The sequence below is a fragment of the Nicotiana tomentosiformis genome, chromosome 4, assembly GCF_000390325.3.
Source record: "Nicotiana tomentosiformis chromosome 4, ASM39032v3, whole genome shotgun sequence".
Classification (NCBI taxonomy): Eukaryota; Viridiplantae; Streptophyta; class Magnoliopsida; order Solanales; family Solanaceae; genus Nicotiana; species Nicotiana tomentosiformis.
The window spans coordinates 134,506,286-134,523,145 of record NC_090815.1 but is presented as its reverse complement, the minus strand read 5'-3'; the positions used below and the strand labels follow the sequence as shown (position 1 = coordinate 134,523,145).

Here is a 16,860-nt window from a genome sequence, read left to right as displayed (position 1 = left end):
AGATATTTATGTCTACCTTTTTCAGTTTTGCATAATGGCATTACCAGAAAATTATATGTGAGCTACTTCACTTGATATGCAATTCATATTCCTTGGTATAAATTGTGTTTATGTAAGATGGTATTTTTTACTTTTGAAAAGAGACAAAAAGAACAGTAGCTGGAACAAGCTTTGGTTGGGCCCGAGCAAAGCCCGGGCTAACCTTACTAGTATGTTTGATAACAGTGGTCCAGACCAGCTTGCGGTACCTTGGCTATTTCATTGGATACTCGATGTCTCCCATCAGTACAAGCATATGGTGTTTATACAAAACTGTATCAATTAATCATAGTTAAGTAATTTTATTAGATGAAAACATGTATTAATTAACCATGAGTCATGACCAAGTGAGATGAGTCTATTCATGAACGCATGTCTGTGCGGGTAAATTTTACTAATAGGGACACCCTCTTTCCACCAGGTTCTCTTACAACTATACCGATCGATTGAATGTTACTGGCGAGGTGGCTCAACGGATCTTGTGGCCTAAGGCGAAACTATATTGAGAGGCCCTTAAATTTATTCTATAAAATTTTTACACTAATAACAAAATTTGCTTTCTAAACAACAAATTAATTATTTAAGACAAAAATAGCGGATTTAAAAAAAACAAAAAATAGGAAGAAGAGCACAAAGAATAAAGTGGTGGATTATCAGATGTTGAGGTCCAGAACTCAAAGTGAAAATTTTGAATTGGCCATCATCACAGCCAAGAAAAAGAAATAAACGTACATAACATAATAGCTTAAGTTTTGAGCATTGATGGTGTCAAAAATATTTACTCTTTCTAATCATTTTAAACGATAATTGTAGTTCATTCTATTAATTAGTAGTACTTATTGGTGAATATCTAAAATAAATTATAAATAACCCAATATAATATGTTGAATTACACTAAACCAAAATCGGTGCATGACTGCTTTTGTATTCATGCAGTTTCAGAGAAGATTGTAAAAGAAATTCATTATGTTGTCGATATAAAACTTAATTCCTATATAAAAGGGATAAAATTAAAATTGAAAAGTGAAGCAAATATACTAATTAATGAGTGAGAAAAGTATCATAGTTTATGAACTTATTGGTATAAAATAACCTCAATCAAATAACAAAAAAAATATACTGTAATATTTTTCTTTATAATAATTATTTATATAAATTATATAGTATATACTAATAATAATAATAATAATAATAATAATAATAATAATAATAATAAGAGTTTAAAATAAATGTGGGGCATTCAAATTTCAAAGGGCTAAGGCAATGGCCAAGACTTTAGAGCTACCCCTGAGTGGCGAATTAAAGTATCCACTTTATTTGTCCAACGATAAGAGAAATACTAGAGAAACAATAAACTCAAAAACCTAGCTCCCTCTTGGTTTGTTATACATGTCACCGGGAGCAGAAATAGAGCTTCGATAGCGGGTTCTATCGAACCTCAGTAGCTTTAGTGCAAACCCTATATTTGTCTTAAGAAATTCATTAAATACGTACAAATTCTTACTTTAAAATCCAGTAACATAAAAAGGCTAGAATTCCGAACTCAATAACTTCAAATATTTGCTAAGCATGTCACCATGTTAATTGAAAGCACAATTAGAAGGCAGAGACCTTAAGGCTTATACCAAAAACCACTCAGTACAGTTGCAGTACAACAGGAGTAAGGGCAGTACGTTAAAGTACCCAACAAGAAGCATAAATATGAGTATAAATTTTAAAGGAAAGTGTTTGCTAATTTCTGTAGCTTATTCTGTCATCAGTCAATTTGGAAATGGGCATCAATTCTGGAGCATCAATTCTGGAGCATCAATTTACACGACCACATTACCTAAAAATAACTACATAACTAGTAATATCGTGCTACAACAGGTAAATCTGCACAATAATTTTTTAAGCGTGTACATGTTAAATTTTTTTCTTAATCTTCTGTTGGAAGGTATATTTATTTTGAAATGTCTTCCTTTTTGGAGGCTTTGGTTAGTTAATCGTGTCTCATTCAACATCACACAATTACCGATAATGACATCTTTCTGAAGATAAGAAATGTAAGTTGGACAATATCATCTTACGACCTGCAAAAAGTGAGCACTAATTTTCTATTAACATACTGCCACAAAGTTGAAAGTTGAAACACAAAGTTGGAAACTTCTGTTCTTTTACTAGTTTTTGATAAACATTGGACAAGAAATTCTAAATCGTTAATTACCCATCCACCTGTGTGATAGTGGCTTGATTTAACATAAATTTACATATTTTTAAATCCTTATATATATTATATAATATTCAAATGAATTAGGATGGCAATATGAATTGCCACCTTAATTCATATTATCATTACTACCACAATAATTATACCTATTATTCAAATCGAAGACAGTAAACTACATGTTACATCTATCACTGCCCATGATAATAGTATTTCAAAGAATTGTGTATTCGTGAATCGCAAACTTGATTGTGGACTTTCAGAAAGTTAAATAATGCAAAATCTACTGCTGGAAATATATATTATCAACCTTGTACTAGTGGCGCAACTTTTTTGGTTCGACGTGACTCTAAGCCTCCAATTTCCACCTTACATAAACATATTCCACGTCAGAATGATATGATCCATATCAACCAATATCATTCACTCACATAAGATAACAGTCCATCATCTCATCACATAAACATCCACAAGTATACACCACTCATTTATTGTAAGGAAAGAATCAACCTCTTCCCATATTAAAACCCCATCAGCCCCTTCCTATCTTTTCTTGATTCCAAATTTTCATTTAGCTAAGCCAATAAAAGAGCATCAACATCATATCTAGTAACAATGGCCACAGTCACCTCTGCTGCTGTTGCTATCCCATCTTTCACTGGCCTTAAGGCTGGTGCTTCCTCAGCTTCTAGAGTTAGCACCACCGCCAAGGTGGCCGCCTCTACCCCGGCCACCAAGTTGGCGGTCAAGGCGTCTTTGAAAGACGTCGGTGCTGTTGTTGTCGCCACTGCTGCTAGTGCTATGCTTGCTAGCAATGCCATGGCTATTGAAGTGTTGCTTGGTAGCGATGATGGCGGTCTTGCTTTTGTTCCTGGAAACTTCAGCGTTAGCGCCGGTGAGAAAATTACGTTCAAGAACAATGCCGGGTTCCCCCACAACGTTGTATTTGATGAAGATGAAATCCCAGCTGGTGTGGATGTAAGTAAGATTTCCATGTCTGAAGAGGAGTATTTGAATGGACCAGGGGAGACTTACTCTGTCACTTTGAGTGAGAAAGGAACTTACACTTTCTACTGTGCGCCTCACCAGGGAGCTGGAATGGTTGGCAAAGTTACTGTTAACTAATTTCTCACTTTTGTATCATGTAATACTTGATTTGAATTCGCATCATTTCACCATTTTCGTTTCAATATTGTCCTTCTTTTTGAGGTAAGGAGAACTCAGAAGAGTTGCATATTTATGTTGCTGGGGATTTATCATGGATGAGGACTTGAGGTAAAACTTAAATAATATCATTTTGTGATTAATACCAACTTTTCTGGAATGTAATGGGGGGGATGTTGCTTTTTTTCTTCTTTTTCCCTTCTGAAAATAGAATAAATGGACCAATTATAAAATCGCAAAGGACCAAATATACCCCTCTACTTTCAAAAATGGTCTAAGAATAACCCTCGTTATACTATTGGGTTATCTATACCCCTACAGTCATACTTTGGGTCCAAATATACCCATCATTTAAACGGAGGGACACGTGTCATCGTCTTGTTGGTCAATTCTAAATATATCCTAATTAATTAAAAAGACACATTACCCATATCCGAAAAGTAATTTTTTAAAGCAATTTTTTTTTCTAAAAACTGGAAAAAGCTGAAATTAATTTTACTAAAAACTGAAAAAAAACGAAAATATTTTTTTTTCCAGTTTTTACAAAAAAAACTGCTTTAGAAAAAACTGAAAAATATTTTCTAAAACAATGTTTTTGTAAAAAGTGAAGAAGAAAAAAAGTTGAAAAGCAATTTTTTTTTTGTAAAAACTGAAAAATACTGGAATTTTTGTACTAAAAATTGAAAAAAACTAAAATATTTTTTTTCCCAATTTTTACAAAAAAACTGCTTTCAAAAAAGCTGAAAATTATTTTCTAAAACAATATTTTTGTAAAAACTAAAAAAAAAACTGTAAAGCAATTTTCTAAAGCAATGTTTTTGTAAAAACTGAAAAAATAAATATTTTCTTTTTTTCAGTTTTTAGTTAAACATATTTCAGTTTCTTCCAGTTTTTAATTGCTTTGGAAAATTGTTTTTCAGTTTTTACAAAAACATTATTTTAGAAAATATTTTTCAGTTTTTTTAAAAGCAGTTTTCTTGTAAAAACTAGGGGAAAAAATCTTTTCCTTTTTTTTCAGTTTTTTTCAGTTTTTACAAAAAAAAATTGCTTTAAAAAATTACTTTTCGGGTATGGGTAATGAGTCTTTTTAATTAATTAGGAGATATTTAGAATTGACCAACAGGACGATGACACGTGTCCCTCCGTTTAAATGAGGCGTATATTTGAATCCAAAGTATGACTGCAGGGGTATAGATAACTCAATAGTATAACGAGAAGTATTCTTAGACCATTTTCGAAAGTAGAGGGGTATATTTGGCCCTTTGCCGATTATAAAATCAAAAAGTTCAACCTTTTCCCTGATGGTAAACACGCATACAATAAAATACCCTCTCCCAACTTGTATGGAATTTTTCATTCAAGTACATAATCACAGTTTGTGATATAAACAGGAAATGTATTCTCAGAAATGAAAAAACTTAAGAATAAAATTGTCATTCTTTCACAGTGGAAATATAGAATAGACACAGATCAGATTATACAGCAAATGGCCGAAAATTTCACTCTACATATGTTGAAATTATATCATCTTTTTAGTTACTGTACATTTGGAGGGATTCTTGAGGTCATCACGAACAAGATGCTTTATTACATTATAAACACAAAGAATGGTACAACAACATTAGTGAACACGACGCAGAACTCAGAGAGCAACCGAGATTGTACAGTTCTTACTCATTGCGTCGGAATTCCGATAATTATTCTCACCGTTTCTCTAGAAAAATGGTTAACTTATGGGCATTAAAAAGATGGAAGAGTCATGTGGTCAAAGCATCAGGAAGATTGGTCCGAGCTCCTAGTACTTTACCACCAACATCAGGAAAATATTCATGACCAGGTAAGGAACTTACTTTCCCATCAGAATCTACTTTGACCGGGTACTTGAGAAGATGACCTTGTAAAGGTTTGAACTCCTCAGCAGTGAATCTGTTCCAATTATCTTCAGCAACCTTATTCACATGCTTCAAACAGTCCAAACTTTCTGGCTTTGTGAAGCAATCGTCTAACTTGGCCATGTGCTCTGCCCATAGAGACATTCTATAACCATATACCTGCAGCCGCACTTGTTACCTTTAATCAAATATGTCACGCAGGTAGACTGGATAATGAATAGTTTACTGCTATTATTTTTGCTAATTTTGATCATCACAAAAATGTTCTAGTTTCCTTATTTGGGAAGGAGAATGAAGGAGATAAAAACTCACTGACCTGGCCATGTGGATGTTTTTTCTTGATGGCCCAAGTGTGATGAGGCTGATATGCTCCCATAGCTATCTCTGTGTCTCTTGAACCCGCCATAGATCTTTGGTTAATATTAGCGGATCCTAAAATTACATACTCATCGTCCACTATCATCCCCTTGGCGTGTACATAAATCATAAACCGTCCAAATTTCTGGGAAGCTGAGATCTGATGACAGTGGTGGCATGGCAGAATTACTCTCATATTTATGTGCACGTAAAAGACTATCTATAATGATGTAACGTCTTAGATTTTTAAAGATTCATACAACCACATCCGAATCTGTTGAGTTTTTCTTTTGTAAATCAACACCAAGTTGGTATATTTTTAAAATTATATTTGTCACATAAAAGAAAAAAAAGATTCAGATGCTACTATGCTAATCAAAACGCTTTTTGGAAAGTATTTTTCAATCCAGTTCCTATTACTTGTTAAAAATATTTTTTGGCTTATAATGTGGAACAGAAGACTTGATTTGTACTCCATTTGCAGGAAAAAAATGTGAAGAGGTTAAAGTGACATAAGCAAGAAAAAAAAATTAAAGGAAGAAAATTACAGTTGAAGAAATAGTTTCGTTTCACATAAGTTAGAACACATTCTTTTCCTTTATTCCAGAAAACTAGCATAGATACTTGTCAGTACTGAATGTAAAGTGACAAACATTTTTCCAAGTTAACTAAAAGATTGCTTCAATGATTACAAATTTGCAATCAAGCACATATATTTGGAGAAGTAGCAGAATTAAAGGAAAAGAGAATATCCTTAAGCACATAGAACTATAAATAATTCCAAGAACATCATATAGATTTTAAAGCATTGGTTAGCGGAAGTGGAATAGGCAGACATTATAAGAAGAAAGATTGCTACCATATCGCCGTTTGAGGAAGCAGGGTTTGGCTTTGATTCTCCATGTAATTCTTCTCGATTACCCAGACAATAGAAATTTAGATAGTCAGAAGGATGTACATCCTTCAGTTGAGAAGATTTTAGCTCTTGAGCAATGATTCCATACATCATTTTCATGGTTTGCCTCTGCAAGGGAAACAAGATAATGAGAATACAGCATAGGAGACAGACCCTTGAGGAACTGAGAACAATATTTGATAAGCATAACGCCCGTCGCTGGCATAGAACTGCAACTAAATCAACATAATAAACAGAGGAAAACTGAAGAACAAGAACTGTAATGTAATTGTAAATGGGGCTTGAACATCAAATAATGGAACAGCCATTTTTCTTCAGGTAAATATAAACTCGAACAGATTATCATGCCTAGCTCACTTATCGCCTTATTAGTGACAAGAATTACCAAATTACGAACTGGTAATCGGAAAAGTTGGATCACTATATTTCTTATTCACCAATCAGCTAAATCACATTCTTATTTTATTATTAAAAGTATCACTCTGTCAAATCACATACACAAAGCTAACATTTAAAAGAATAGTACGCTGAATCACCTGCCAATACAGAATTTCTTGCACTGAAGCAGAAGTGGGGACTCCCTCAGGCCACATTGGAATGACAACATAAACAGAAAATCGCTCTTTTTCCCGAATTTTACTGGCTATCTTTAACGCAAGCTCCATGGGAATTAGATTATCAGCACCTAAAGTATAAGCAAACTGTTATAAATTAAAAAAAAAAATGCAAGCAGAACAAAGGAAACCAATGTTTGGTGGTGTATTCTAGGAGACCAAACAGCCTCATTAAAATACCGCTCCTTGAGTTGAGAAGATTCATGTTAATGGGCATTATTGAGTGAAAAGCAGTACGCACGCAATGATGAATCTCAACTCATCGTAAGTCTTTAACACTTTGTTTGGTTAAACAAAGTGGAAAAGAAGGAAAGAGAAGCAGTGGATTATTATTGTTAACTTAAAAGTAAAAAGGTTTACCTCCATAATACTCGGTAAGTGTAAAGGAAAATACAAGAAAAAATCTAGTTTCTTCCTATCTTACACTTCCAAAACTTGAAAGAATGTTTCCAGAACTTGAAAATACATTTAATAGGGGTAAATAACTTTTTTTTTATAAGGAAAATGTTTTAGTAGGGGTAATTAATATATATGTATATGTATAATGGTAATGCCTGGGCCCACTTGTGAGCACCTCAACTAATCCTCCGATACCTGCTTGTGCGACCTCACCATAATAGGTACCGGCTAAATCTATCCATAATGGCTTAAACAAATGGGAAGAAATCACCTTTTCTTTTGCCTTTAGTGGGACTTGAACTATGAAGGTAATTTAACTAGTTGTCATCAATATCAAAATATTTCTCTCAACAATTGAAGGCGTCACAACTCACAACTTTTGAAATGGAAGGGTTCCATTGCCTACAGTTTTACGTCGCTCTGTCATTTATTCATAACTAAACAAGGTAAATGGCCCTTCCAATCAAGCTTATTCACCCTCCACCCAAGCCTCCTCCTAACCCTCCAAACATAGAATCAGAAAAAGTTACATTTGCCAGCAATATTGGCTTTTGTGTAATATATCAACTCAGTTATGGTTCTTACTTTACTTTGACAATCCAAAAGCACAAAAGAAGATAAATAATGGTGACAATAAGAAACCTGCATCTTTGTATGAATGCCAAGCATATGATGACCCAAGGAAATATTGATTCTCAATATAGATAAAATGTTGGGCCTGTCTTATTGCCTGAATATATCCCATTTGGATGCTCTTATCGATCACCAAATTTTTTGCACATACAAGGTTCTGCAGTGACAGAAATGCCAAGGACCTTTCCCATTAAGAAACTTGAACAAATTCAATAAAGCTATATAAAAGTGGCATATGATATCCAACTTTCAGTATGGACTTCAAGAAACAAGAAGCTACAAGAGTATGCACCTGTGATTCAGCCAAAAAAACATCTTTAGGAAATCCTTTCAAAGACCCTGAATCAATAGATCGGAAGACCTGTAAACATTAAAACAACAAATTTGGCTGGAATTAACTTAAACCGAATCAATGACTCAATAATTTACTTTGTCAAGCAAAAAGTTAGTTCGTATGAACCTGAACATGCCAGTTTTCAGGATCTTCTTCCTTGGAAACCCACAAAGATTGGTCATCATTCGGAACAGAAGAGGAAGGACTAATAATCCAAGAAATTCTTTCTATTTTGATCAAAGCATCGTCATGCCAATGAGATATCTTTTTTAAACGTCTTCCCAACTCTGACCATTTTGTGGCTTTTCTCCACCTCTGCTCAAAGTTTGTGAGCACATCATATGCAGCAGGTCCTTCAACCTTGCAATGCAAGTCATGCCATGGCTGTCTAGGTCCCTTGGTTCCAGCCTATTGAAAAGATAATATTTATATCTCTCCCAGGAAAGCCAAAGAGAACAGTCGGAAAGAACATGAGGGTAGGATAGAGCTGGAAAAAATTCAGTTCAGAGAACAAGTATAGCATCATTTTTATATGCTTGTAAAAGAGCAAGATAACTGAAAAACTAAAATATCAATTTCTTAAAGAAATAGATTTTCAACTGTCTGATATGTTAGTATATCTTTGCAGGAATATTCTCAACATGGCAGGTCAAGATTAAAAAAAAAATGTATGCTCAGCTGTATCACATTGCACATCACAGAGGTCTAGACCACCAGTCAAAAATACTCACACCAAATGTTGGATTATGATAATCATCCTTGAAGACTGTGTCAAGATCACGGAATAATCTATGCTCAGGTGTATCATAACGCCCATCACAGAGGTCTAGACCACCAAGGAAAGCTGTAATCTTCCGATTATTGCCACTGGCTTGTGAGTCCACAATCACACACTTCTGATGGTGCGTATAAAGGGTTCCAACCACCTGAATATCATATAAACAGAAATGTAATTTATCCGGAGTTCTGGATGGTTTAAATGAAACGGACCTGTAAAGTTCGGCATATCTTTGGAGGGAGCCATATTATGCTTGCACATAGAAAGGTGATTACATGTCTAAAAAGTGAGGCAGTACACCTGTTACTTCCGCAGCAATAATGTATAATGCATATACAAGCGCATCTCAGAAATTTACATATCCTTACCGGGTGAATTTTCTCTTGGCAGGAGAAAAGAACTGCCATTAAGTTTTTGAATGTAGAAAAGGCCAATGGTTGTTTGGGGATGAAAAGAAAAAAACGAAAGATGAAAGGATTAAAGAAAGCTTAAATTGAACCATTAAAAGTCATGCTCTCTTACACCCAAGTGTAAGATCTCTATCTGACACAAATATTTGCTAAGTGACTGATATTAAAGTTGAATATTTAACTCGCTGCTTTTTCTTCCTTTCCTTTTAAGTAATTTTTTGACACAGTTAAAACACCTTTCTGTGTTAGGTCTCTGCCTCTCCTATTTTAGATAAGGAATTGAATTCTTCTTATTGCAGGTCTTAAGTATGATAATTAAAATGGCAAAGAGCCAAAACAGACAGAGGCAGCAGTTCGCTATGCTGACTAATAATTGTGAGTTTCGGCCTAGCACAATCACAAACTGTAAGGTTTGGACATTGTCCCTTGAACTTAAAAGTCATAAATCGTCCATAAGTAGACTAGAATTTACTCAAGGAGAAACAAATATTGGTGTGGTACGAAGCATGCCTGTTGCTTGAAAATGCTTAGCTTACTGCTTGCATAACGAGGTGACAGCACACAAGTGACAGATGAGTGCTTGAAAAATTTCCGAGTTTCTTCATCATGAGTACACATCACTCCATCCTGCACAATTTAGAGCTCATTGAATCAGAAGCAGGAGTATCAAAAGACTATCAAGTACATGAAAGTTGCTACTGTTATAATATATGCAATTAAGTTAAGATCTTAACCACTTTATCAAAAAAAAAAAAAAAAGTTAAGCTCTTAATCCGCAACCCACTCAAATATTTAGCAAAGCATGGTAATGTAGACAGGCAGGGGTAAGCCAGATGAAAGGCTACAGACTCCCCACAGTCTGTGATTCAGTTACAGCCTTGGAAGACCCTGTTCAGTTCCCGTAATTCATTTGTCAAGGATATATTCTTGAAAGGGTTTTAAGAAATTTAGGAAACAAGCACCAGTAATCCTCTAGCTACATTATCTATACAATCCACTAATCGCCATGATCAAAGCTGTAGACAGTCATCTGCTGTAGTCAGGCTACAACCTGCCAAACTTCAAACACAACTTGACCAATCAAAGTGACTTGGGACTGCACATACAGTATACACATAGCAAAGCTTAATAAAATGGTTATTGGTGGTTTCAAAGAATAGATTATGGGGTAGACTAAAGAAGAGCTTTAAATGAGCTCATGGAAGATGTCCAGATATTCTATCAACTTTCAAATGTCTATGAGGGTAATAAGTGTCTTAGGTAGCATAGTTATTCTAGTAGGGTTATAGGTAGTGCCAAAAATATAGAGAAGTGTAAGCTTAAAGAAAATCATGCCCTCCAACGGATGAACCCAAGCATCTAAAAAGTGGGGTACTTCTCCTAGGTCACATTACACAAGCAGACACAATACACAAAAATGAACTCTTGATCTTGAAAGTAGGATCTTTTCACTAACAAATGTCTTCCGTTCTTCCTTCCAATAGTCCAAAAAGACCAAAACAGATAGAAAGGTGTCATTTCCAGAGTTACCTCTCATATGTTCCAGCATGATGGACATTCCACCTACATCAGTTGGAACAAACCCAATGGACCCCAAAAAGAGAAGAGTGACAAAAAGCTACATGTCCATAGCAAATTCCTTTCATATGACGCAACATCAGAAGCACCAGGTGACAGCAGTTTCTATTTTCCTCGTGTCACTATCAGCAGCAGATATTGTTTTTTTTCTTTTTACTGCTGACAAGTATTGTGATTTGTGAGCTGCATTCCAATTCCAAGCTCAAAGACGAGCTCTTTTAGGACATTGAAGCACCAAATTGCCTTGTATGGTTTTGGTGCTATATTTGTAACTGATATCATTGTAATAAGAGTTCAGGGGAGACAGAGTTTGCGGGACTTTTTGGTGTTTTTTTGCAGGTTTTCTGAGTGACCATCTGTGATACCAAGAAAAGAACCAGAATTTTGACTTTCCATATTAGCAGAGGAAAGATACAGCCTAGAATAACAGCTTCCAAAATGAAAAGGAACAAAAATCCAATAAAGGAAAAGGGGGTCAGAGAGAACTTTATCACTGTACAGTCTAGATGACCCAACAAACATGTAAAGTTCCAAAAGGGAAAGCATATTAAAGTAGATTATTATAAAGTGCCTCACCAACTAGTCTAATACTACTATATAATACCAAGGTGCAGAATCTTAGCAAATTGAAAATCATAGCAAATATCAGACTTTCAGTTTCATACCGTTTGAATGAAGAATTTGCTGTGAGAAGTCTTATCATCCCAAACCAACAACAAGACCCTCACTCCTTCCTCCGATTTATACTTAAGCAACTCCCCAAGTGTCAAATCCCCACCGCTCGGCAACGGCTTACTTGGCTCTCTAACCAGCTTCACCTTATGAAATATTGACCACCCAACTATATAAACCAAATGATGTGCCTCCAATATCGCATGGCATATATCTTCCCAACATTTACTATGCTCGAACACCTTGTTATCATCCAATTTAATCTCCGGCAACATTCCATCTGGCACGTGTGCGTCCTGATATAAAGTAACCGATCCTCCGTGCCTCACCGGAAAATAACTCTCTTTTAAGCCGTAATCCTCTGATATGCCGCTGTTATATAACGGATTACCGTTGCAATGTCTGAATTTCATTTGGAGTCTAATAGCACAATCAGGCTTCGGAGGTTTACCGTAAGGTCCAATTATAGGAAACCAATCGTCAATGAGCTCGCCGGAATTGATCTTCTGAGCTGGCACGGTAGCAACGCCGATGTAATCCGCGCCGAAAACGTCGTTATCCTTAACCTGGAACTCTACAACGGAAACGGGATGAGCGAGCGGGATTTTGAAATGCTCGTTCCAAACAGGATCCTGACAGTTCGAGATCACTCGCGTACGCGCCACAGTAGCGCCGGATAAGCAAACAGTAACGTACGGATCGCTAGTTATGATTTTCCTGTGGTGACCTTTCCGGCGACGGCGAGTGAACGGTTTCCGGCAAACATCTAATGCTGTAAAGCAACGACGTAGACGTTCGGTGACCAAATCCATGTTAGGTAACCGTCGAGCTTCTAGAATCTTCAAATCAAGGTCTCCATGTAGATGTATCACATTTTCACAATTCTCATCCGCCATTAATATTAATTATAGAAAAAAAACGATCCTAGAGGCAATGTGTGAAACGGAAACCGCCGGCTATGGTGGTGCTCCGCCGTAGCCAACGGGAGGTGGAAAAAGTGTGAAGGCGGTGAGGTGGTTAGAGGAAACAGAAAATTAGCAAATTAACATATTAACATATTGCAGAGAAAATGGTGGCACGCACGCTGGTCGCATTGAATTTGCAGTTAACAATAAATCAACTGTACATGTGGCGGCTTTCCGTGTAAAATGCGATGTGTTGGTCAATTGGTCCAAAGTTCTTAATTTTTGTTTCTAGAGGAGGATAGGATTGGAATGAATAAATTCCAAAAATGTCTCTTTAAATAGATACTCCGATAGATTCTTAAAGTTGCCTTTATGCCTCTTATGAAAATAATTTCGCTCTATATTCATTTGTTACTCCGCTATAGATAATCTTCCTAAAGAAAATTATCTATTTGGTACTTTATTGAAATTTATCTACAAGCAGCTGATGCAGACAGGTCGCAAGCAACTCAATGAAATGATTTGCAGTAACTTCTTATTAAACAGGCAGGTTGCAAGCAGCTCATGCAGGCAGCTTACAAGCAGCTCATGCAAGGCCTCGCATCTGCTTCATTTCTTCTATAAATAAAAGTGTTTTCAGTTCATTATATACATCAGTTTGAAATTGAATAAAAATAGCAATTTTTCTCTATACTTGTCTTCGATTTATTTACTTTACAGTCTTTATTTCATAACACGTTATCAGCACGAGACTCTGCCATTTTGAGCATTTACTTCGAATTTAATTTTTATTTCAGTGTTCATCTCCGATGTAAGGCGACACTCTTATGTTCGTGGTTAGATCTTGTTCATTCCGGGCATCATAAGGCAAATTATATCCTTGAGGTTGTGAGTTTTTCTTCTTGGCAGTAGTGATGTATATATCACTTACATATGGAGTGGCCAAATTTGCGTAATTTAATTTGAGGCTTTTGCTTATATTTTAATATCTTTATCATCACTTACTTGGTTATATGTTATGTATGCAATACCTATTTTGGTATTTGTTTTATTCCTAATTATCTTAATAAAGGATTACAAAGTGGATAACATTGTTAGATCCACTTAAACTACAGCAGAGTTTACAAGAAATATACAACCACCAGAAGTGGTTATGTTTCGTATATCTCATTGTAACCAAATTTTATTAACTACCAGAAGTGGTATATGCATATGACCACCATAGGTGATAATTTAAGCTTTCTATGGTTACAATTAAAGATAAGCTAGAGAAATATTCTCTATATTACACGAACGCCTCGATTTGCTCCTGAAGTAGTAAATATTTTAAAAGATGTTGAAACATCACAATTTGATGTGATTAATACGTGTTCAGATAATTATGTTCGATTTCCTGAAGGATGAGAATTTTTGATAAATATTAATCCATTCCCTGAAGTGAATGTGATAATATTAATAAAGTCGTAAATATGAACATGCTCTTGATGTAAATATATTACAATTCACCTCCAAAAGAGTTAATATGATTGAGAAAATATATACTCAATATTTTGTATTTTAAATTTGCTCCTGAAGAAGTAACACAATTGAAATTTCCTTCTGAAGTAGGAAAATATTATGAAGAGGTGTTTTCTTGTGCTTAAACAATTATTTTATATTTTTTATTTAATTATAATTTTCTCTCATGATACCAGAAGTTTCTGAGCAATATTTGATAGTACAAAATGTATCAACAACTCCTGAAGAGCTAGTTGTTTGTCTAGAAGACACATGACACCATTAGTGTGTGATAAATATTAGATTGTGGATAATAAATGAAGGCTCTCGAAGAGCTTATATACAAATATGCCATTCATATTATATGATTATGGTCAAAACATATGTTGTAGTAAACCTGAAGTTTACTGATACAAATGGCTATCATATTGAGACTACAAATGACTGGAAGATTGAAAATTTTCATGTTTCCGCAATCACAGGGGATAAAATAATATGTATGTGAGAAGTGACCCGCCTTATTATTCAATTTGTACTATATCATGTATTATGATTCTGGTTTATATCCAAGCTAGTTTAACATTAAATACCTCTTATTTATGGCTAAACTATTATTTATGAGAATAAAGTTCCATGTGTTGGTCTAAGATTTTTTAAATTGCATACAACAGCACTTGTATGCACCAGACCAGCAAAATATGATAAGTCCTCCCCTCACAGTTGGTTTAGAATCAGAAACCAAATATTTTTACTATCTAATAACTTTTGATGTGTGGTATATGATTAATTTTTCTACCAATAAAGATAGATTTTCCAAAGATGATTGTGGATGTGTATTAGTTTTTCTAACATTTGGGGGATGAAATAAACAACTGGAAAATTTGCTATATGAATCGAATTATCATTAATATGATCCTCACTTAGAATATAATTCAAGTCAAATTCCAGAAGTATTTGTTGATCCAAGATTAAATATCATATTTCAGCTGCAAATATTCTTATTAAAATTAAAGTCCCTGAAGGATAAAGTTTATTACACGCATGAAGCGTAGTAAACCGATCTGTTCCAAGGATAACAATCCTTGAAAAGGATAGGAGCAAATGATCATAATGAGTAGGAAATGAGCTCTATAAGAGCCCACGACATAAAATTTCATGAAACTCCATAAGAAGTTCAAGTACCTGAAAATAAAGTGATGAGATCTCAACAACTTATGTCGCTCGCGAACCGATACGAAATGATCGTCGACGATATATTTGATACAATATAGTGCACAATATTATAAAAGATTGTGAGGATCGGACCTGCAGTCCATACACCTGAATATATCGTGCCATTTAAATGCAAGTCATAACCTATATGACTCATTTGATTAAATCTCTATAAAGATCCCTGAAGGATTTAAAATGTCTGAAGCATATAGTTCAAAATATCGTGAAATGTACTCAATCAGATTACAAAGATGTTTGTACAGTTTAAATCAATCTAGGCGCATGTGATATAATCACCTTAGTGAATATTTGTTGAAAGAGGGTTACATAAATGATGTTATTTGTCCATATATTTTTATAAAGAAAACGACATCAGAATTTGTTATACTTGTTATTTATGTTGATGACATAAATCTTGTTGGAACTCCAGAAGAGCTCCAAAAGGCAATTGAATATCTTAAGAAAGAATCTGAGATGAAAGATCTTGGAAAGACAAAACTTTGTCTTAGTCTGCAAATTGAACATTTAGCAGACGTGATATTTACACATCAATTTGCCTATACAGAAAGGGTCTTAAAACGATTTTACATGGACAAAGCACACCCATTGAGTATACCAATGATTGTTCGATCACTTGAAGTGAATAAGGACCTGTTCCGACCTCCAGAAGAGGATGAGGAACTCCTTGGTCCTGAAACACCCTATCTCAGTGCAATTGATGCACTTATGTATCTTGATAGTGCTACAAGGCCTGACATAGCATTTTCTGTTAATTTACTAGTCAGATATAGCTCTTCTCCTACACAGAGACATTGGAATGGAATTAAGCATATTTTTGCGATATTTAAAAGGAACTTTTGATATGAGTTTATTTTATGCTAACAAAGGTAATACAAATCTTGTTGGTTATGCAGATGCAAGTTATTTATCTGATCCCCATAAAGCTCGATCTCAAACCGGGTACGTGTTTACATGTGGTGGTACTGTCATATCATGGCGCTCCAGAAATCAATCTATTATTTCTACTTCTACAAATCATGATGAGATAATAGCTATTCTTGAAGCAAGTAGGGAATGCGTATGGTTGAGATCAATGATTCATTTTATTCAAGAAAAATGTGATTTGGAATGTGATAAAAGATCCACAATTTTATACGAAGGCAATGTTGCATGCATAACCCAATTAAATGGAGGATTTATAAAAGGAGATAGAACGAAGCACATTTCACCAAAATTATTATACACACATGATCT

At 34.8% G+C, this 16,860-nt stretch overlaps 2 protein-coding genes across 2 annotated transcripts; one reads left to right on the top strand and one right to left on the bottom strand.

The window, feature by feature from the left end:
* The first annotated feature begins 1,770 nt into the window (after nt 1-1,770).
* Nucleotides 1,771-3,435, top strand: LOC104111944 (plastocyanin A'/A''). Its single transcript, XM_033660197.2, has one exon. The coding sequence runs from the start codon at nt 2,861-2,863 to the stop codon at nt 3,368-3,370; it is 510 nt and encodes a 169-aa protein (XP_033516088.1). The 5' UTR covers nt 1,771-2,860; the 3' UTR covers nt 3,371-3,435.
* A 1,427-nt stretch (nt 3,436-4,862) lies between these two features.
* Nucleotides 4,863-13,070, bottom strand: LOC104111943 (phospholipase D delta-like). Its single transcript, XM_009621761.4, has 10 exons — nt 11,986-13,070; nt 10,253-10,369; nt 9,286-9,480; nt 8,681-8,962; nt 8,513-8,581; nt 8,230-8,377; nt 7,111-7,259; nt 6,518-6,682; nt 5,618-5,818; nt 4,863-5,460 (listed from the first exon to the last, which is right to left on the bottom strand). The coding sequence occupies exons 1-10, from the start codon at nt 12,886-12,888 to the stop codon at nt 5,167-5,169; spliced, it is 2,523 nt and encodes an 840-aa protein (XP_009620056.1). The 5' UTR covers nt 12,889-13,070; the 3' UTR covers nt 4,863-5,166.
* Between the last annotated feature and the right edge of the window lie 3,790 nt (nt 13,071-16,860).

Bases quoted from the DNA above. Each gene is read 5' to 3' on its own strand.
- LOC104111944 (XM_033660197.2), top strand. From the start codon at position 2,861: ATGGCCACAGTCACCTCTGCTGCTGTTGCTATCCCATCTTTCACTGGC.
- LOC104111943 (XM_009621761.4), bottom strand. From the start codon at position 12,888: ATGGCGGATGAGAATTGTGAAAATGTGATACATCTACATGGAGACCTT. The intron at 8,582-8,680 runs GTTCATACGAAC...TAATGTTTACAG, and splicing joins CTGAAAACTGGCATGTTCAG to GTCTTCCGATCTATTGATTC. The intron at 6,683-7,110 runs GTGATTCAGCGT...TTTCCCTTGCAG, and splicing joins AAGAAATTCTGTATTGGCAG to AGGCAAACCATGAAAATGAT.